Source organism: Numenius arquata, chromosome Z (genome assembly GCF_964106895.1).
Source record: "Numenius arquata chromosome Z, bNumArq3.hap1.1, whole genome shotgun sequence".
Taxonomy (NCBI): Eukaryota; Metazoa; Chordata; class Aves; order Charadriiformes; family Scolopacidae; genus Numenius; species Numenius arquata.
The window spans coordinates 25,534,198-25,556,933 of NC_133616.1; the positions used below are offsets into that span (position 1 = coordinate 25,534,198).

General features: G+C 39.5%; 1 protein-coding gene across 1 annotated transcript in view; it reads left to right on the forward strand.

Moving 5' to 3' along the window:
• Positions 1-22,530, forward strand: part of HOMER1 (homer scaffold protein 1) — a 66,225-nt gene extending 43,695 nt beyond the window's left edge. Inside the window, exons 5-8 of the mRNA XM_074165883.1 lie at positions 785-941; positions 14,515-14,625; positions 16,194-16,274; positions 21,543-22,530. Of these exons, the coding sequence (XP_074021984.1) occupies positions 785-941; positions 14,515-14,625; positions 16,194-16,274; positions 21,543-21,731 (538 nt within the window). The 3' untranslated portion in view covers positions 21,732-22,530. The remainder of the gene's footprint in view (positions 1-784; positions 942-14,514; positions 14,626-16,193; positions 16,275-21,542) is intronic.
• The last annotated feature ends 206 nt before the right edge of the window (positions 22,531-22,736 follow it).

Consider the following 22,736-nt stretch of genomic DNA (forward strand, 5'->3'; position numbering starts at 1 on the left):
GGTCTGTGGATGATGGCAAACTAATTACCTGTGATAATTAAAGCCCTGTGATTGCTCAGAGAATAACTAAATTGTAGGCAAGGATTGTTCCTCCATAGGCTACTTCAGTAAATCCCAGCATTGGCTTCCTCTTTGCAATAAAGCAATAATATCTCTATGCTCCTTGGTCTTTAGTCTCTTTGCTGATATTACTGAGGAAAGGCATATTAATAGTAGTATGGTGTTGAAATTCAAGATCTTTGAGTTTGCAAGTTCAAATTAAATACGGTATTTAATAAAGAAAGTTTATTTCAGGGGTAGAAAGCTTGCATTAAGACAGCGAAGCTGTAGTTCCAAAGCTCTGCATTAGCTCTCTTTAATCAATTTAGTGACAAATCTTTTTCTACAATATATTTCATAAAGTCGTAGATTAAAAAAGCACTTTCACTCAATGCATATATATTAAAATAGTGACTAACCATATACGTACTCTAGAATTACACTTTGTTGCTTTCTGGAAGCTAATGTGGATTTCGTCATCCTTAAAATTTTATTTAAAAAAAGTACCCTGTTGAACTGGGAGGGTAGAGGTTGTTTTTCAGTAATGATATACCTGTATTTTCTGAATTTACAGTTTTGATGATTTGAGCATTTGGATTTCCATTTGAACATTCAGTCATAAGATTGTTGCATAATGCTATTTTTCCTGGATATTTTGAAAAAAAATTATAAGACATTCTAAGAAACAAAAAAAAAAAAAAGAAGAGATGTGGGGGCTCTGACCTTTCTCATTCTGTCTGTGCAGTTCGACAATCAGCAAGCACTGGGAGGCAGAACTGGCCACGCTGAAGGGTAATAATGCCAAGCTCACAGCAGCCCTGCTGGAGTCCACTGCCAACGTAAAACAATGGAAACAACAACTTGCTGCGTATCAGGAGGAAGCAGAACGTCTTCATAAGCGGGTAAGTCGAGGCAAATGGCCAGGATCCTTGAGGTGGAAGTACCGGTGACTGTATTTGCTCATTTTCAAGTAAAACAAATAAGTTTATTGTTGGGGCTTTAGGTTAATCTTTGAGATAGAAATTAATGATTACTTTAAAGCGCTCAGGGTTCCTCCATTGGGAAATTCTTTCCTTTGTAGCAGTTCCTGTGCTGCAAAGGGTATTGTTGCAGGAAGAGTTATCTAACCTGTGATAGTTAGGACATGTTTACTAGCTTTCACTCTTCATTTGTTGCCAGCTGCATCACATCTGATTCAGGACCTTCTCCATTCAAGACTTTCTCCATAGCATTACACGTCAGTCCTTCTTGCATTTAAGCCCACAGAAACTTGATATCAAATCTTTAAGCTAAAGAAACTCTGTTATATTTTCCACATATAACAAAGATGGATAGCTTTCTGTCATCCTTACACCTAAAGAAAGCTGAAGGTTGATTCAAGATCAGTATATGCAATTAGAGATCTGCTCCCACTTTCATACAGGAGGGCTGGGTCCTGTTCCTTTCAGTGTAAATTGACAGAGGTTGTTTGGCAAACCAGAAATTAGTGCACAGTGGGGGAAGGAACGACAGTGTTTGAGGGAGGAATAAAGCATATGCATTGTTAAAGGCTGCATTATGAAAGCAAGTATAAAATATTTTCCTTTCTCTTTTCAAATGTAACTATATATTACATAATCTATTCATGTTTATCCATATGAATTTGTCATCAAAGCTAGGACACATTTTTGTGCAAAGTGAAGTTCAGAAGTTCATGAAGTTCACTTTGCTTTGAAGCAAAGTGAAGGCAAGATTAGCACATGTCTGGAGGGAAGATGTCTTTGATGAAGCTGTATTAGTTCCTATGTTAATACCAGTTCACTTAGAAAAATGTCAAGGAGGTGTACTTAGTTCAGGAAATAAAGCCAAACAAAAGTATTGCTTTTTTGTATGAAAACGTGCTTCACAAATATGCTGACAAGAAGGGAAAGGTCATGTAGCAAATGTGACAGACCTTTTAATTTGGTTTTGTATGCTGTATTTACCTATATGAAATAAAGTATGGCAATTAAAATTAGCCAAATCCTGCAAATTGCTAAAGGTTCTTTCAGACCTGCACTGGACCTGTCCAGCTGGAGGCTGTTAGGAGTCCCAAGAACAAGGCTCACATTCATCTGAAGAGGAAGAAATTGAGCACATTGCATGTAACCTGGGGATCTGGAAGAGCAGCGAGAATTCCCTTATCTTGAGAAATCTGGGGAAAAGGCAGGTTGTTGGGGCTGTCCTGTACCTAGGCTGTCTTGCAGACAAGAATCCTGAAGTCCCAGCCAAATGAGCTGATAGGGAAGAACAACAATTTCTGATGGACTGTAACTGTGTGTGCCATAGCTGGCTGGACAAAATGCATGAAGTGTAATTAAAACTGGTGCTTTTTGCAAAGTGCTTTCAGTTCAAGAAATTGGCAGTTGCTGACAAAACTGCTTTGCTTCAGGAATTTTCCAGTCAGTCACAAGCTTGTCATGTGTGTTTGTACAGAGGGAAACTCTCACTTTCTCATCTCACTTAAGCTTCTCCTGTGGAAGAGTGGAAGTTCTATACTGTGCTCCAGGTTTGTGAATAGATGATAACAGTTGTTGTTGATAAAGTTATTTAAATTACAACCTTGTATTAAAATCATTATAGTGCAGATGTCCAGGTGGATTTGACCACCAGATAGGCTTTACAGTGAGGCACTCATCACTAAAACGTGGACATGATGAGGTAACATTCTTCCTAATAAAGTGTATTAACAGCTTTTGTTGCAAAGCTGAAACAATACAGTTCTTACCTAAGAAAGAAAAGAAGAGTAACACACAACAACAGCAACTGAATTTGCTGTGGGGAAACCCAAACAGACAAGACAGGCAAAGATCCCTTTTTCTTGATGTTACTCTCACTGTTAGTCAAATCTTATTTAAAATATGTTATTGGAAAATACAATTAATCAATATAGGAATTGACGAATATAGGAATAGCACCTGGAGTGCAGCACAAAGGAATACTAGCCAATCCAACCAGAAAGCCAGCTTCATCAGGGCCCAACTTAAATGCCTCTATGCAAACACACATGGCATGGGGAATAAACAGGAGGAGTTAGAGACATGGGCGTCCCTGCAGGACTATGATTTTACTGGCACCATGGATACATGGTGGGATGGTTCCTGTGACTGGAGTGCTGGAACGTAAGGATTCAGGCTGTTCAGGAAGGACAGGCAGAGGAGATGAGGAGGGGGTGTTGCCCTCTATGTCAGTGACCAGCTGGAGTGCATGAAGGTCTGCTGAGGAGCTGTCTCCATCTTCTTTGTAGCCACCCTTTAAATCCTGGAACCTGGTGATGAGGCCTCACCTAAGCCTTCTTTTCTCAAGGCTGAACAAAACCAGTTCTCTCAGCGTTTCCTCATATGGCATATTCCCAGTCCTTTGATCATCTCTGTGGCCCTTCTCTGGACCCTCTCCAGCCTGTCCACATCTCTTTTCATAGCAGGGACCAAAACTGAACACCGTATTCCAGATGTGGCCTGAGAAGCGCTGAGTAGAGTGGGATAATGACTTCTTTATCTCTGCTGGTGATGCCGTTGTTGATGCAACCAGAATCCTGTTGTCTTTCTTTGCCGCAGCAGCACACTGTTCACTCCTTTTGAGCTTGTTGTCCACCAGGAACCCCAGGTCCCTCTCCCAAGAGCTGCTCCCAGCCAGGCATATCCCAGCCTGTACTGCAGTCCTAGACTGTGTTTTCCCAAGTGCAAGACCTTACACGTATCCTTGTTCAGCTTCATAAGGTTCTCGTTCGCCCATTCTTCCAGCCTATCCAGGTCTTTCTGCAGGGTTGCTCTCCCTTCCAAAGTGTCCACTTCCTCACTCAGTTTGGTACCATCAGCAAACCTCACCAGGGTACACTTAAACCCATCGTCCAGATGGTTTAATACGTTAATACGAAGATATTAAACATCATTAATAGCTGATGATTTTTCATAACCTTTGCCCAGCAAATTTCCTACAATTATTTTGTATTTCTGAGGGAAGGCAAAATCTTGTAGTATGGGATCATCTACACTATGCTCTTTTGATCACCCTTTATATGACTTTGTTAAATGTTTCTGTTATGTGTGACCTCGGGGCTTTTTGATATCTCACGCAGAATATAGGAACACTCCATGCCTATGTCTCTCTGGGCATGCCTGTAAATTCTGACAGAGTAGTTCATCAAGAGCACTGCCCTCTATTGGAATTGCTTTTAGAAAAGTATAGACTTGGCTAACTCAATAAATCAAAGTCTCTAAGCAGAAATACGCAGATCATGTAAAAAAGAATCAATCTCAATGTGTTACACATACTGTGTGATACAAGAGTTATTCTAACCTGTGAGCTGGAGACTTACCTGGTCTAATTCTCCACTGAAAGCAGGGCCTGCTTTGAAGTTAGATCCAACTCCAGGGCTGGATCAGGTTACTCAGGGCTGTGATCAAGTCTCAAAAAATGGAGATCCCACAGGCTTTCTGCACAGCCTGTTTCAGTGTTTGACCACCCTTGTCAGATTATTTTTCCTGATATCTTTTCTAATTGAAATTCACTGTGCTGCAATTGCATCTGTTGCCAGTTCAATAGGAAAATGGGGTTTGATCCAAAAGATATTTTGTGAGAAATGTTGAATAGACTGGATTTTTAGAAGTAGTCTTGGAAAAAATGGTTTAAAGGAGAAAGAAAAATTTGGAAATTAGTTTGCCTGTTCATTTGTAACATGGTTGTTTTGTATGGAATGTCCACTGGAGAAGAATGTGTGTAAATGTGTATGAATTGGAGGGATAGGCTCACTTACGAGACCATAGTCTTTTATAAAATAGAGCGTCTTCCAAAATGAAGAATGGTATTGCCAACATTAGCTGCTATATTTAGTTCAATTTAATAATCTATTATGTGGCTTATATATAATGTAATTGTGGTATTCGCTTCTTACATGCTTTAGGTTTACATACAAGTTTTGGTGCCTGAGTCATCTGTCTGCAAGCTACAGCACACTCATGTCCTCTGTCAAGTGTGGTGTGGGGGGGGAAGTAATAAGGGGGGGAAGTGTTTAGTAAACTTTGCATTATTAATTACATCTTTAGTTTCTTCTTTATAGAAATAGCCTATAAATAGCCTTATTTACATAAATAGTTTCCTCTTTATATTAAAAAAAATTATTGCTAATATTGTCTTACTAGTTGACTTATTGTATGTTTTTCCACAGCTTGAACTTTGTCATGTTTTATTTATAAATATCCTTTGATATTACACTATAACTCAGTCTTTTATCTTCTATTTTTTTCATTCATTGTAATAAACTAGGTCTTTCATCTCATGCAGTATTTCTTGTAAACTTTGCTTTTGAAGTAGTTTTAAATTATTTTAAGCCCAACAATTTTTTCTATAATTTTTTAAGCCCAACAATTATTCTATAATTGTTTTCAAATGTGGCTGAAATAGTTTTGCTTACACTTTTTAAAATGCAGAAACAAAGCTAAAATGCCCCTTTCTTTGATTTTGATTGCATTTTTTAAAATTAATTTCATTTATTATTTGCCAGTTCTGATTAAGTATAAGATTTTCTCATCTATCAGTTCTGTTTTTCGTATTAACCTCCATTTATTTGCTTTCTTTGAGGCCTTTATCCTTCTTCTTCCATTTGTGCTCTGCGTTAGTAATGCCTAGAGCTGAGATGAAACAGAATACAGATTCAGTGTGGTTGAGTGCAAAGTTTGCAGTAAATTGAAGTTTTGTGCTCTGTTCTGATATATTGTGAGCTTAAGTCAGACATGATATGTTTCAGAAGTTTGCTAAATAAGTGTATGGATTTTTTCCTCTCAAATACAAAGAGATAATAATTCCGGGAAGATGTGATGCCCAGTCAAGAGCTTAACTTGGAGCTCTCAGCCCTCTCTCCACTAATCTGTTCAGAAGCAACTTAACAGCAAGGATTTCCCTTAAACGGGGTTGGGGAGTGCTCCTACACACCTTGCGTAGCTTTTTGAAGTCAAAAGGGATTAATAAGTTTAGAACAGCTCAGCAACAGAAAGAAAAACCCTGACATGAGCTACTTCAGACAAATAGAATAGCATTGGTACTAACATTAATCCTGATACCACAGAAAAGGAAGGGATTGGATGGTGATATAAATTATGGAAAGTAACCTGAAGTTCTGGCTTTGTCATGTAAAAATGAAAATGATGAAATTTTTTCTTGCATGCTAACTGCTAAAGTAAATCATCCTATGACACTGGGCAATAGCACAGAATAATAACACCAGTGCATAACAATAAGAGCTGCAGTCCTTGAAGATCATTCATCTGCAGGAAAAGAAACCTAAGATAAAAAGACATGAAGGGAAGTGATCAAGCTCTTGGGTATTCCTGAAAGAACAGAGAGGTAATCTCTTGAATTCTAGCTTGTTACTTTACCAGAATTTCCTAGGAAATAAGATAAAATTAGCCTATTATGTTCTGGTTCTTTCATTCAGTGAATGAAATAAGTATGAGGGCATCTTATGTAGTCATCAAAACCACCTGACAAATAATGGACACTGATTTTACTTCTGTTAAAGGAAAATTTAAAGTGGATTTTAAAAAAATGCCTAAGCATACAGACATAAAACCACAGTCATTTTATTGGGCTATTTCTGTGCTACTTAAAGAAAACAATCTATAAAACAGTTATTAAAGTGCACTAGAAGTATGGAATACTATATAAGCCATCTGCTCAAATTATCTATAGAAAATCTTTGCAGATCCTTTAGCAGGCAACTCCACATTTCCACCAGCTGCATTAATAATTGAAAAATGAAAACTCAGTTTTGAACATACAGATGTGATAAAGTTGCTTGCTGAATTAGAGTCCGTATCGTGGGCTTCATACTTATTGAGAGCTCTTACTAGCACCACTGTAGGACAACTGTGAATACCGTGAATAACTGTTTGGCTTTACGTGGCCGAGGAGGGACATTATCTGGAAGTAGAAATATGAAAGAAGGTGACAGGAAGTGTGGTAACAAGAAATTTATGAATGGAGTCCTGATCCAGAAATTTATTGGCAATGCACCTTTTTTATGTGTTGCCTATCTCTTGTTATCCTCCCTTTAAGACTGTGTCCCTCCTACCTCCACCTAATAATCCAAATTTCCATTATATTAAAATTTGGTTTGATTTATTAAAGGAAAAAGTTACCCAAGTATAACTTCCTTCTATGAAGGAAGTGGCTAGAAAGTAGCTTGGTACAAGCTACATTTTTTATAATGAAAATAGATGAGCATTTTGCAGGGTAAATACGGGCAGCTTGCAATTTAGTCAAAGCAGTGGGATTATCATTGTGTTAGTGTTTTTCTGTGCATTTATTTGAAAGAAATGTGTGTGCAGATGGACCAATTGGGAGTTCACAAAAAATGGACCACCAAGTCCCCATATTTATGTATGCAGTCCTTTCGTCTGGAATTGCAAGCAGGCTCTTCTTGCTTTAGAAACTCCTGAAAAGGCAAAAAATAAAGGGCAGCTCTGGCCCAAGTTGGATCTTAATGTTAAATATTGACCAAATGTTCAAGAGGGATGTTCTGGGGAGTATTAGGATTTTCTATGACACAGTAAGATCTGGAAAGGCTAATTGTTCTAATGGTGGTAGTTGAGTTTTTAGAGAGATATGGGAATATAGTGACTTTGGTTTTTACTTTTGAAATTAAAATCATGCCTTAAGAAAGAGTTTATGTTTCAGAGCAGGCTGTAATTATCTGTGTAAGGTTGGTTATCTTTCTTGCAGTGGAACTAGTTTCTAATGAAAAGAAATCCAGAGTAATATTTTAAAAATCCCTGAGAAACCATTGTAGAGGCTGACCACTTTTCAAGGCATTAGGGGGTACCAAAGGAAAAATATGAGCATTTTATTTCAGGGGATATGTATTTTTTTCTCAGATGTACATTTTTGCTCCTCCAATATCCATTTCAGCTGTCACAAGTTCTGTTTCATAGATTTGTTTCCTGAAATCAAAAGGTGAATTCAGCTTTTTCTAATATATGCTGAACTGAAGGCAAGTCCTTTTTGTCTTTTTCTGTTTTTCTTGATTTGTTTTTAGATCAGATTTGCATTTAGGACCCAAGACTATTTAATTTTTATTATTATTATTTTATTTTTATAAAATAATATATTTTATTATTTAAAAATATTTATTATATTTTAATTTATTTATTTATTATAATATTTATTTAATTTTTATTCTTTTTTCTGGGAATTCACTTTCACTGAATGTGTCAAATACAAGGCTATAATTTTCAAAAACCCCAAACTACCAAGCAAACTACCATCATTCTGGGAAAGGAAAAAAAAAAGGTTTTCACTGAAAGGTCCCTCATCCCCATCTTCATCTTTCTAAAACACCTAAGAATCACAGAATCACAGAATTATAAGGGCTGGAAGGGACCTTCGGAGATCATCTAGTCCAACCCCCGAGTCAAAGCAGGGTCACCTAGAGCAGGCTGGACAGGAACCCATCCAGGCAGGTTTTGAGTATCTCCAGAGAAGGAGACTCCGCAACCTCTATGGGCAGCCTGGTCAGTGCTCTGGCACCCTTAAAGTAAAGAAGTGTTTCCTCATGTTCAAACAGAACTTCCTGTGTTCCAACTTGTGTCTGTTGCCCCTTGTCCTGCCGCTGGGAACCACTGAAAGAGCCTGACCCCATCCCCTTGACACCCGCCCTTTGGATATTTATAGGTATTGATGAGATCCCCTCTCAGTCTTCTCTTCTCCAGGCTAAACAGACCCAGGTCTCTCAGCTAAGCAGTAAGACACATTTATTTGCAAGTTACAAAAAGCATACTTTGTGGAGGCATGCCACAAAATTTTTAAGTAGTCAAAGCTTTGTAGAATGAAATATATCGTGTAATTCAAAAACTATGTTGGAGAATAAGGAAATTACTGGATTTAAATCCTCAGGTTTAAAGGATGACATATCTGTACGGTGTTTGCTATTGCATGTATTTCATAAGCTGGCCAGATAGCTGGAAAAAGTATTTGCTAATTAGATTGTAGAGAAAAGGATGTCCCCTGAAGTTAGTATTAGCATTATGGGTTGCAAATAATAATGCATGGCTGAAGCTCAAAGCATCGATTTTAGTAAACTTCTTATATTTTCAAATATTCCTACTGCAGTTTCATTTCTTTCTTCACAAAATTCAAGCAGATGATGGATTATTCCTCTTTCATTCCTATAGAAATGAGTAACTGTGGAAAACATTTTGATATTTCCATGGCTTGAGGCATCAATGCCCACAGAGAAAAATGTGTCCTTTTCAGCAAAATCTTTAATTGTTTTCTCTGTTGAAGAAAGCAATACATTGTTGGTAATGCACACACACACCCACACACCCCGCCCCCAGGTTATCATTTTATCTATGGGTAAATCTGGGAAAACTGCAATAATTAATTTGCTGTCAGAAGTGATGTATATGAATAATACTATGGTGTGCTTTTTGTTCTTTCAGCAGCAACCTTGAAAAGCAATTTTCCTTGTTGTCTGCATTTTCACATTTCTCAGCACCAAAAATCTTTCCAGTGTTTTTTATTCTTGAAAGCTATACTGGAATTATTTTTATGACCAGCTTGTTTGCATGCTCTCTTGCATCTTACTGTCCACCATGAAGATCTGAGAGGCTTCTTCTACATAAATTATATTAAACTTTATGCAGTTATTCCCAGTTTCGCTGAGCCATGCAACACCATTTCTCTTCTCCTTGTGGAAAGGAAAGAGATCTTTCTTCTTTGTAGGAGGCTCATCTTGAATTATTGATGGAATAATATTATCACAGTCACAGTTATGATCCATTTAGGGTTGTAACTCAACCAGCTAAAAATACATAATTAATCCTTAAATTCAGTCTTGCATGTGAGCACTCTACCTTTTCTGCACTGTAGCCTGGGCTAGCAGACCTTGGATATTACATTCCACAATAAATAGAAAGGATAAAAATACCTTTAGGAAACAAGTTAATAGTGTTGGGTAGATAAAATGGGCTACAACTACACTGTGAATATATGTTCTAATCTGTCTTTCTTTGCATTTTTGTAGCAGCTGAAATAATTTCTGTATGAAGTTTAGAAGGAGTTTCATAATCTGTTGGTATTGAATTTAAGATACTGAATAAAAACTATTGTTGTTTGGCATCAGAAGTGTAAAAATTTATCTCAAGAAAGTGGTTTCAAAAATTACTCGACCTGCAGCAAACAGCGCAGATTCATTCGGTCAATAATTACTCGGGGGAAAGCGACCACTCAAAAAATTTATGTCATTCCCACTTCTTTGTCTCTGTCTAGCTGAGGTCTTTACTTCTGAAGTAGTTGTCTGCATTCGGATTTGAGGCAATCTCCTGTCTTGATTTCTTTGTGGTTTGATTTCGTTTGTTTTCTTCGAGATATTCTGCAGACTTCGAAAGTTTTGGGTAGTCACTCAAGCTCATACCAAGGCTGTTTTTTGTCATTGTGTTACGTGGCCCAAAGCCTCACTCCCCCAGTCCTCCCAGCAGCCCAGTATGTCTTCCCTAGCTGTCTGCTACAGTGGAAACTTCTGCCTGGCATCTTCCTCTGTTTATAGGCCATTGACCCTAGATCAAATTTTCCAGAAAACTCTAGGATGGCCTCTGCTGAGAAGGTCGAGGCTCTACCAGAACAAGTTGCTTTGCTGTCTTATTTCAGCTGATGTATTTCTCTCTGAAGTATGCAGTTAACGACAGCCATATACTAGAAGAGTTAGCTCATTAGTCACTAAAAAGCCCTTTCAGATTTTTTTCCCTACATGCAATCCTTACCTGGATGTTAAATGCAAAATAAAGAAACAGAGGCTAAAAACACTGCTGTTTTCTTTTTCAGTCTCAAATACAAAGCGACAGTATTGACTCTTTTTCAGATATGCAAGTAAGTGCACTCTTACGATAGCACAATAGAAGAACTTTGTTTAATCAGTTATTGTTCAAAGACTGTTCTTTCAATCTGAATTCTGTACTGGAAGCAAGGCTTAATCACAGGTACCTTGCTCAGTGTTGATGTGCAAAAGCATCAGTGATTGATTGAGCCTTGCTCTTAAACATGAAATGCTGAATGAGATGTCCCTGAAAATAGCATGTGGGAGGGTCAGACTAAAGCATTTTAGCTTCCTTTTATGCCCCCTTCTGTGCATAATGCATAAACAGTTATTTTTAATGATTTTTGGATCAATGGTCATGAGAAAAATGAATTCAATTTGAAACAAGGAAATAGAGCAAGTAAATGCTATCCAGATTTTTGCCTAGAGCTTTATCTTTTGTTACTTCTGTTTTCAGTTGCATATTCTTTATATCACATCATTTTCCACCCCATCTTACTCTACAGATTTTTTTGAAAAGGTCACAATGTGATTTTCTATTTTATAGGTACATTCAAGAAGATACCATCATGAAGATACTTGTCATCTTTTCAGATCTTTGTAGGAATGGGCATGTAAATAAGACTGCGATTAAAGTAAACCCATTTTTTAAATTTAATTTGTCCTTTTTTTCCAACTTACTGATTTTTCAGGGAACAGTAAACAAAGCAGTTGAACAATGCATTCTTTTCTTGCATAAGCAGTAAGAGATGGACGTTTGCCCAGAGAAAAGCTGGACCAGAGTAAGACGTCACAGCCCCTTTAGTGTTGGTAATTAATTGCCCTGATGACAGCAGTTGCCTCTTGGCAAGAAGGTTTGTGAGAGCACTCCCTGCTCTACTCAGGCAAAATTAGCTGTGTTTGCTTAAGCAATTTCAAGAGGTGTCTTGAGTTGGTATGGACCATTGCGTACAGGGGAGCATTCAGGTGAGCCCTGCATCTGGTGCAGGAGATGTTTTCAGCCAGGGAGAATACAGGCAGCCCAGAGCAGTGGCATTTCATCCACCGCAGTTCAGTCCACCAGCATCTTTGGGATCCAGGCTTGCACATGCATCCTCGCTGTGTGTACCAGTCCAGAGGAGACCATGTAGAGAATAGTGGGGGTCGGGTCCAAGGGCTTCCTCAGCTGCAGGATGAGACATCTCTGCACACTTGCTTCCAAGGCACTAGGTGCTAGGACAGAGGTAGTTTGGGGGCTGGGTTTTCTTCTGTCTCTACAGTTGAGGCTTTTACACTTGGTGTGAGTATTCACTGTGCCGGTGCTTAGTAAGAGCCAGGGCGCATTCCTGAGCACAGCAGCTTTAAGAGAGAGATTGACCTTCTTGGAGGTGACCATAAAAGTTGCTGTCTTTCGCAATGGGTGGGAGGGGGCCTGATCCTGGATTCCCCAAACAGCCATAGCCCTGGGTCCATAGAGGCTTCCACCACCAATTCAAGACTCAGTTCAGCAGAAAAGCTTGGAAATCTGTAAGAAGTTAAACATCAGATGGATTGAAGATGAGTGAGGTGGGTGAGTTTGGTAGTTCTGGCAAAACTTAGGAATGAGCTAGCGCTCTGCGTAAACCCTCATGTTAGAAACACAGGAACCTGCCTAAAACTGTGGCAGCTCTGCTAGATAGTGAAGGGTTCTTGACCAGGCAAGGGCCTGGGCAACCAAATATGACCTCAAAATTGGCCCCATTTTGAGCAGGGGGCCTGTACCAGATGACCACCAGGGTCCCCTTCCAGCCTAAATTACTCTGCTTCTGTGATTCTTGCTGTATTTAGATGTTAGTTCAGACACTGTAGGTATAAGTTTATCCTAATTGGTAGGTCCCAATTCTGCTTGTTTGTTTTTGTGTAATTGTAGTGGTTAATACTCTAACAGTTGCAATTGATGCAGTCACAAGGAATCTAAGTAGATATATTTTTGTGTATTTGAAGCAAATTTACAAAATTATCTAAGACTTCAGTTGTAATGCTCAGTGGCAGATAAAACTGAACAAACTGCTCTAACTTTTTGCCATGAGCACTGATACTTCTTTTGGGACAATTCCAGCAAATAAGATAGTTCTTCGGGGTGGTGTGTGGGGTGTTGTGTTACCTAGATATATCTTCATCTCTCATTCCCCTTACCTCTCCCAAGAATTTGCTGTAATCTCAGTTCTCTCCATCTATAAGTCTGATGTGCAAAAATGTCTAATGACAGTTTTCCAGTAGAAGAACTATGCTCATTGTGGCTGTTGCAGAGGGGAAGTTCATACCCCCTGACTCAGAAGGGAGAAGCTGACAGGGATTTTGTTTTAATTTTCTTGTATTTCATCTTGGTTTTCCTTTGACTTCTCTCTGCACTCTGTAGCCTACCTTTTGAGCCTACAAATAGTTCAGTCTGAATTTACTGGTATCACATTGGCTTCACTACGTAGACTACACCGGTGCTGGAGGGCACCAACCTTGATTCCTTGAGATGTTCTTTTATCTAAGAAATAACATTTTCCTGGAGAATGCCTGCCCTCTGTCGAGGGCCTACTTCTTCAAGAAAGTCAGATGGAGACCTAAAGGTTTTCACTGCAGAATTGGGTAGCACTTTGTTCAAAGGAGTTTTTGAGCGAGATTTGTTAGTTACTGTAGGTAGATGGTGCAGTTCTGTTGAAGACTGTATACTAAGATTGATAGGCACATATCTTCTGGGGAAAAAAAAAGTTATTAGGTTTTAAATATTATTTTTAATATTTTAACAGTTTGTTATTAAACAAAAGGTTTTAGTGCACACATCCATGCAGACACGCAGTGTGAGAGTTCTCAAATACTTTGGTCTGTCATATGAGAGGTACATAAGCAAAGACTTTTCTGCATAGACTCTAGCTGCATGGATTTTATTTCTTCAGTGCAGAAGCTATTTTTTACTGCTGTTTATTTGTGAATGGCAGGATATTAACGTCTCTTTGATTAAAAAATAAAATAAAAAGGGCATACTACTGCCAGGTATCTTAACTTATCCAAGGGCAGATGGAGAGTGTTTGCTGTCTGCTAATAAAGAGGAACTGTGCAAATCCAAATTGTGCCATTAGCTGTTGGCTTTGTGACTGAGAGATGAGATCTGAAACTAGAGGAAGTAAAAAGTTGGCAGCTGTACATTTGTGGTTGAGTGTCTGCTATTACACTGTTACGCCAAGTCAGAAATTGAGCCTGTGAAATGTTAATTGGCTTGCTAGGAAGTGGGTGAGCATTGAGGCTTAGTTGATTAGGATGGCACGATATTAAAAAGCGTCAGATGGACAGGTTAGTTACCCAGACAGATCTGTGTTTAATCATCTAGCCATTACAGTTTCTGAAATGGTAGTTCAGCTTCTTTCATAAAATTGTCAATAATTAGTAAGTATAACTTTTCATTAATGTTCTTTTCAGCCTGCAATATATGAGATTTATTGTTTCCAAGAAGTTATAGCAACAATTTTATGCTAAACAATCTGTTAAGGAATTTTATGAACACCTTCACCATTTTAATCAGCGTAAGTCACCCAGAACTAAGGGTATATTTCCAGTGCACCTATTGATGCAAAGAAGTAATAGTACCTTGAATTTGTTGAAATTTATTCTGTATGTATTGCTTCTACTTATTTCAACAGGTGACTGAGCTAGAGTGTGTGAGCAGTCAAGCCAATGCGGTCCACACACACAAAACAGAATTAAACCAGACAATACAGGAGTTAGAGTCTACGCTGAAGAAAAAAGAAGAGGTATTTGCTAACATTTATTCTTGGCTTTTCTGTTATATCATTTCTAAAGGCTTTTGATATTAAGCTTGTGATGGCTGATAAATATTATTTCCTATAACTGTTACAAACTAAAATTTTTTCAGCTTCCGTGAAACAGTTAATATTTTTCCATGTATATAATTAAATCAGTTCAATATAGAGCTGGATATCTGAACAACAAAAAGAAATATCACGTTTTCCTGTTTGCTTTTACCCAGCATCTCTGTTTGCAAAAGTCAGTTGTAAGTGGTTTCCACAGAGCAGTCATCACGCTGGTACAGTCCAAACTCCCTGAGAGGGGAAGTTGTCATAAGCATGCTTTCCTTCTTCTGGAAAGTAGGGTTTGGAACAAGCAATAGATCAATGCCTTTTTCACGCCAATATGTTTTTCAGCCTGTGTTAATATAGCTGACTTTTATGGTCCCTAAGATCAGCCCTTTCCTTAAATGCATGCCAAGCCCCCCGCCTGGAACTTGATGGTATTTATTGTGCCATCTGCCTTGGGCTGGACCAGCAGCAAGAAAATAAGAGGAACTGGAGTAACACCTGCATTGGCACGTGTCCTGGAGGAAAGCAGATTTGTGCCACAGAATGATCAAGAATCGTCCATTATGGATGGGAAAAAGGAGGTGGAAGGAGCTGTGTATGAAGGATTATTTGCCTTGTGTAAGACCAGATTCCTTGAGCCCTCCATGCTTCCAGTGAGGCAGTTGTTAGGTGTTTCCAAGGAGGATGCAGGAGAGGCACAGTAGTTACAGAATATTCTCCAAAGCATAACAAAGCCTTTTCCAAACTCCCTCATACCTAAGAGATTAGCCTCAGGTTGGTAATGTTTCCCATTTTGGTGCCCATGCGCTTTTGAATTATGCTGAGCTGAGGGCTGCAGAGAGATCTTTCCACAAGGAGTTCTGGGAGGTGAATATGCTCTTCCAGGTAAAAGTACTTAATAGTTTTAAGTTTGATACCTTGTAGTTTCATTAACTGTTTCTATTCTTGTCTCCTGAAAGTAAGTTAAGAAACAGTTTCTCTTCTGTTCATTATTTTATCCAGATTTGTTATTTTTATACCTTATTACTTTCTTCTTACAGAAATCAATGGTCAAAGCGAGCAATTTTTTGATGCTCAGCCCTGCTACTAGTGACATAATAAGCAGCTCAGAGACGAAAATTGGATTTTTCTCTTGAAAAATGGAGAAAGATAGATTCTAATGGAATTTAAAGTATAAAATTGTTTCTCTAATTACAAGGAGCCTTAATTTTCCAGGAAAAAAATTATTTCAGATCTTTTGTATGGGAGAGGAAAACTTGGACTTTTCTAAAAGAAAATGCTTATCTGTATTGTTGTTTATTTGCAATAGAATTGCTGGTTTGGGACTGTGATTCAGGAGTATTGAGAGCAGGGCTTAAATGTCATGTCCTGTGATGGGCAGTAGCCAATTGCCAGTTTTGGTATCGTTGCAATGGCTCAGGAGAAGAAGCAGTAGCCAGCTTACCTGCTCGGAGGCCAAGCCAGGTAATGTGTTGCTAGCAAGGCTCTTTCTTCTCCCTTAGGAAATAGAAGGATTGAAACAAGAAATCGAAAATGCCAGAGAGCTCCAGGCACAGAGGGATTCTCTGACCCAGAAGTTACAGGTGAGCTATAGTGCATCATCTTCATTTAGAGAGAAGGGAAAAACGGTCGTCAAGTGAACAGTTCACATCAGCAACTTGTGCTGTATTCACTGATGGTGCCAGATAAATACGTAAGCTAGACTGCGTTGCAATGTGGTGGGTTGGGATGATCCTTAGGAATTTGTATCAAAATTTCCACCTGCTGCAAGCTGCTATTTTTACCCGAGGGAACAGACCCAAATTTCATTTACAAGTCCACAGAGTACTCTCAGGCTAGATGTCCATCATTGATACATGTCCTGGGCAGCTCTGGTCTCATTTTCACTACAGTGTCTTCTCATAGATCTTATGTGCCACTGAAACTGCCAGGCTGTGTATCATCAGTTTGGGATGGGTTTGTATTCAGCTTTTAAATGTGCCCTGAGAAAGTAAAGGTTAAAGTGTTCTTGTGTAGTACAGACTTTGACGTTTTCTTGGAATTATTTAGAATCGTTGTATTTTTATTGGTTTTTTTCTGGGTTGTTTCTTTACCGTGTGTAAAGCTGGATACCTCACCCTACCAGAATCAGCGTGCCCTCAGTATACCCTCCCTTGCTACATCTGAGCTCCTGTCTTTCCATTGCTGGGCTGACCAGCCAGCACATACACACCTCCCCTGTGAAGCCTGCCTTCTGAATGAGGCTGACCCAAGCCTTGGTGGGTTAAACTCCTAGTTTACACTTAAGAGCTTTGATAGGACTGGAAACTCAGGCATTAAATAGCTCCGAATCCAAAGTGCTGAAAGGTGAGCCTCCCTGTTCTGTGGCTCAACCTAAATCACGTTGGTAGCAAGGCCCATCAGACAGGCCACAGCTTAAAAACCATTAAGAAGGTATACTTTGAAATGCATTACATAAATTGTACCTTCCTTGAATCTCATTTTAACCTACAGAATAAACAGCATCTTAAGAACAAAATTAGTTTATTCATTTTTCCCCATTCTTAAGTCAAATTATTTGGAAAAAATATGTTATTACTCTAAACAATCTTTAAAGATTGTTTTGAATACACTTGAGCTTGCCTATTCCACTATTCCAAAAATTGTTGCTGGCTTTAGGCTAAAAATGGGGAGTTTTCAGCTGAAAAGGAGCTTCTCTGAGAGACTCAAAAGAGAGATTATAATAAAAGTTGGAAATTGTTCTAGCAATAGCATATGCCATGATTTCAGTGTAAGATCATATGAAAAGTAATAATGAGGCAGGAATTAGCTATCCTGAGCCAGCAGAATATGAGAAACCAGTAAGAGATGAGAGATTAGAAAATACTAAGTTTTTATTAAAATTTGTACAAAGTCAGTAGCTTCCTTTTCATATATTTATATCTTTAGTTACCAAATGGATGTATTGTGTATATATGTCCATACATCATGTTGTAGGTGATCAGTTCCTGAAAATAATTCTACATGGTTCTATTCAAGTAAATTTAAAGCTCACTTAGGATCTGAGTTAAAAGGGGCCTTTCTTAAGCTTAAAGCTTATTAATGACCTGATGCAGCCCATCTAAAAGATCTTGAGTCTTTGCTTTGCTGTAATCATCCTGCTTTGATTATACTGGCCTTCTCTGTGCCACTTGACCCCGCATCTGTGACGTCAGTGAAACTGTGTTTTCTTCTGTAGCTCCAGACTAACCATCTCACATCTGTTCACTTAGTTGACTCATCATCTGTTTTCAGGGTGATTGTCTCCAGGGTCTGTATCTGTTCATCTCGCTCTTTTTTCTTCTGCTTTATTTTTTCCCTCTTGTGCTTGCAAATGGATTATGTAACTCTAAAGTATTTTTGAATATAGCCTGTATGAGAAATGCTATACAGAGAAATTACTATTTCAAAGTGTGTTGCGTTTCTGACACACTCATGTCAGGGAATGAATAAGAAATCCAGCATTGGCAAATTCCAGTGAAGAGCAATATGTTACCACTCTGAAGTATAAGCATCATCAGGGCCCTTGTTAATTAATAATTTCATTAGCAATGTAGAGAAGACATATCAGTGAGTCATGATCAGTGTGACTCTCACAATAAGTGAGGACATCTTTATTATTATGGCTGATTCCTAAATATAGCTTTTGTGTATGGTTTGAATATTTCATATGGATCCTTGCACTGAGTTCCACAAAAGACTATTACAGTGCAAATAACAAACATAACTTGTTAATAATTTATTTCTTTTCTAAAAGAAAACAACGTATGAGAAATTACTGTGTGTGCTGTAAGAAGAGCTTGAAAAAACAGTGTAAAATACATCTTGCAAAGGGCCTGAATGTCAGTTTATTATTAGATGAGATTAACTGCAAATAGGGAGCAGATTACATTGTGTGGACACCTCTCCACTTCTTCTCATCAAGAAGCAACGATTTCGAGGGAGACTGATTTGTAATAGGAAGCTGCACGAGTTGGACATGAACTTGTAATGCAGTACTATTGCAGAAATCATTATTACTAATCTAGGGTAAATATGTGTAAGGATCAAATGTAAAATTTGGGAAGAAGCATTTTCCAGAAATTAAAAGCAACAGCTCCTGGCATATTTCAGTTAGTTCTACTTCCTATACGTCATTAAATGTTTTAAGCATAAGGTAGGGAAAATAAAACAGGAGGAAGTGTGGGAGAAAGTGTATCTGAGGAAATGTTTAGGAAGCTAAATGTACATGGATTAGGAAAGAGACGTCAAGAGTGGAATATAAATAAAATATGGAAGCTGGAAGTTTAAACAAAAGAAGGGAGCTCTTCTGATTTGAAGAGATACAGGGCAAGGACTACCAACAGAGAGTTAGCCTTTTGCTGAATATGGGTGGGAGTTCCTACATCTAACATAAAGCTTTCAGTTTTACCTGGGTGCTCCCACACTAACAGCCCACAGCAGAAAAATTCCTCAGTTAAAGACCACCTGAGGAGGGCCGGAAAGAGGATCTTTAGGGCTAGAAACAGACCAATGGGATGCTTTTCAGGCCCAGATATCACAAAACAAAAGCATATGTGTATCCATGGATTTGTTCCAAAGTGATCCTTTTCACCACTGCCTTGCTTACTTACAGAAATTAATTATGTCTGGAATAAGAGCAATGGCAAGGAGACTTCCTAGAGCAGACAGATTTGGCAAGTAGAAGAGGAGCAGTGTGAGAGCAGGAGAAGCAGGATGCGTGAGCAAACGTGGAGAAACAGCAATTGGTTTTCTGTGAGCTGAAAAAAGGACTGTGTTGTTCCTACAGAGCTGAGAGGACCTTGAATTTCCCTTTGTGTCCCAAACGGCAGTCACTTGGCCTCATGGGGTCTTGAACCTGAGCAGTCACAACACCAGGTGGTGCTTGTCCGTACTTGGTTTGGAGGGCAGGAGTGGGGTCCATGAAGGAGAGCCTTCAGAGGGTATGATAATCCCAGTTAGCTTGTTTGTTTCTAGCAGCAGTGGGGTAGCCAATCACTACATAAGCATGTATGTATTTTAATTTATGTTCTTTCTACAAATACTCTTCCCAGTTAGCTTCCTTTGGTGCTTTGGCAGCTATATTGTCCAGCGTTAAACAGATTAAACTAATTCTTCTCTTGGTCCTGGCAGCAAAGGGTAGCTCCTGCTTTCAGCTGTGCTGTTCAAGACCAGTGCCCAAAACTCTTTCAACTTGCCCATTCACAAACAAGAAGCAAGGGAGCTGTTCCAGTTCAGCTTGGACATCGCCCTTGGCTGCACAAGCAGCCACAGCTGTGAGGAGATGAGGTTCCTAGGGCTCTGCCTTCTCCCCCTGCACAACTGCCGGGGGCCGCAGGGTGCGGGAGGCCGGGAGCCAGCGCTGAGCACTGGCAGCATCACCCCATCCCTCGCTGGCCAGGGACGCAGCGGCCGGTCGACGCTGCCACCAGAGCCCTCCCGGGGGGAGGGACAAGCCTGCCATCTCATACCTGTTACTCTGGACTGCCCAAATACGTGTTCTGCGTGGGTCAGGCTGTTTCTTAGCTGAGATCTCTCCCATGAGGAACCGTAACAAAAGCAGCGGGAGACTGGAAGGGCAGAGCGAGGAGTCGCTCCTGCTGGGAGCAGCGACTGCTGCCAAATGGCCCTCCCGGTGGCGGGAGAAACCCGTTGTTGTAACAACTCAGAGCGGGCCCATTAAAGCTTTGTGACACAGAGCTGCTGTAAAGGGAAGAGGTGTTGAAAAAATGTTAAATGTAAGTAAATAGGAATTCACTGTGCACTTCCCCAGAGGGCGCTGCACAGGGTGCGGGGTGTCCTAAACACACGGCCCCGGTGCTGCCTCCGAAAGTGTTCCCCACAGCCGAAATGGCAAAGTTCCGCGTGAATTTATGAGACGTGCAACGGGTGCAGCAAGTGTCCATGTGCTATTCCCTGTGCTACGTTAGTCGTCTGACAGAAGAGCGGGTCACCCGCGTTGCACGAAGCCAGGAAGCTGAGCAGCCGTCACCTCCCTCCCCTGCCCGGCCCCCCCAGAGCTGCGGGGGCTCCCCGGGGGCTGGCACTGGGGGGGGCTGCTCTTCCTCCCGAACCAGAGCTGAGTTTGCTCAGGGTCAGATCCCCCCAGCTCTGGGTAACATGTTGCCACTGCATCTTTCCACCCACCGTAGGGGAGCAGGTTGTCCCTACGGCAGGTTGGCTGCTCCCACTGCTGGGCTACTGCGAGGCTTGCAGGTGGGTGCTCTGGGGCAGCAAGACTAGGCATCCAGCTTGCACTTGATGGTTTAAAGTTGCTACAGTAAATGTCACCTTACCATCAGTCTTGCTAGCTTATGTCTTTGTCTTAATTTTCAGGGTGAGAAGGCCTATAATGCAGTACAGGAGTGAGGCGGTACTCCGCCATCCATAAAGCCTTGTTCTGGATGAGCTTCTGTATGAGACCATTTAATGGGGAGTGCGTCCTTGAGCAATTCTTGTAGTCTAAATCAGGGAACACTTGAACTTAGGTAAACCTTTGAGAAGCTGTTTTCAGTAGGTGGCACATTTCTGAATGATAGAAGCAGTAACTAACCTGAGTAAGTGTGTCTCATCCGCTGTTCACTGGCTAAGTTTTATCCCTCTCCCAAAGTTTCTGTCCTTCAGATGAATTGCTGAAAAAATGGAGGCAGCAGTAGTTACACGCGCAATCGTAATAGCAATTTGGGTGCTGGTTTTGGCTTAGTGGAAACTGTAAAGGGTCACAGGTTGTTTCAAAAGCCAGTTGACAGAAATAGAACACGAATACCAGCAGGAGGTTAGACTGCTTTCTCTTTGCAGACAACACATTAACATTTTATGTGTTTTCTCTGAAGGAAGTAGAAATTCGAAACAAAGACCTGGAAGGCCAGCTGTCTGATCTAGAGCAACGTCTGGAGAAAAGTCAGAATGAGCAAGAAGCTTTTCGCAATAACTTGAAGACACTTTTAGAAATTCTTGATGGAAAAATATTTGAACTAACAGAGTTACGAGATAACTTGGCCAAGCTAATAGAATGCAGCTAAAGAAAATGGGATTTCAGTGCCAATCAGCTTAAAGATGCACTGTCTCTCTTCATAGGACTGTGTTGGGCTCTGCATCAAAGTTGCACAAAATTAGAAAATGCTCCTCTGAGAGGGCTTGTTTTAAATTTGAGTCGTATTTCAATATAAAATTCAGAACTCAGCTTGTAGCTAGTTGAAGAAAAAAAAAACCAAACAAAAAAACTTGAATTACAAATTACCTCCTTGTATATTATTGGCCATAGATAACTTGAAAGATATTAACAGTAATTGAATGCAATCCTTTTCTAATTATCAGTGATGGAGGAATTAGCAGTGTCCCAGGTCACATCCCCTTTTTGTGATAGACACAATATAGGTTATCTGCTGTTTTATTTATTTAAGATATTTAATTGCTCTGTTTTGTGCAAGAATTTAGTGATGACAGCCCTGTATTTTATTGTTCTTAATAATTTCTCAGGATACTTTGCACTGTGGAGAAGCAGTGCCATTACCAATTTATTCTTGCCAGGAGTGAGAGAGAGTTGCATCTTTAATTGAAACAAAGCTACTATAACTGCTTGTATAAAGTTCTTCCTTTTGGGTTTTTTTTTTGGTTGGTTGGTTGGTTGTTTTTTGGTTTTTTATATATATATATCTAATGGAAGATACCGTATTTCTTTATGGAGCTTACTCTGGTGTTCTACAATATTGTCCAATGTAAGGTTTACTTTTTCATATGAATTCCATGTAATTACAGTGAGATACTATCTTCCTCTTAACTATATTTTGAAGCCAACCAATGATGGAAGGTGAGTCCCCCAGGAAAAAAAAAAAAAAAAAAGGGAAAAAAACCTCTGAGAATTTTAAATGTAAAATTTGACATGCACAGATAACAAGGAGTAGCCAGTCATTTGTTTTCTGGCCTTGATACATATATCGAATATGTATGTTCAATTAACTGTTAACCTGTTCTGCAGGAGACTTTTTCAGAATGTCACATGCATTTCAGGTTTTGTGAATAATGGC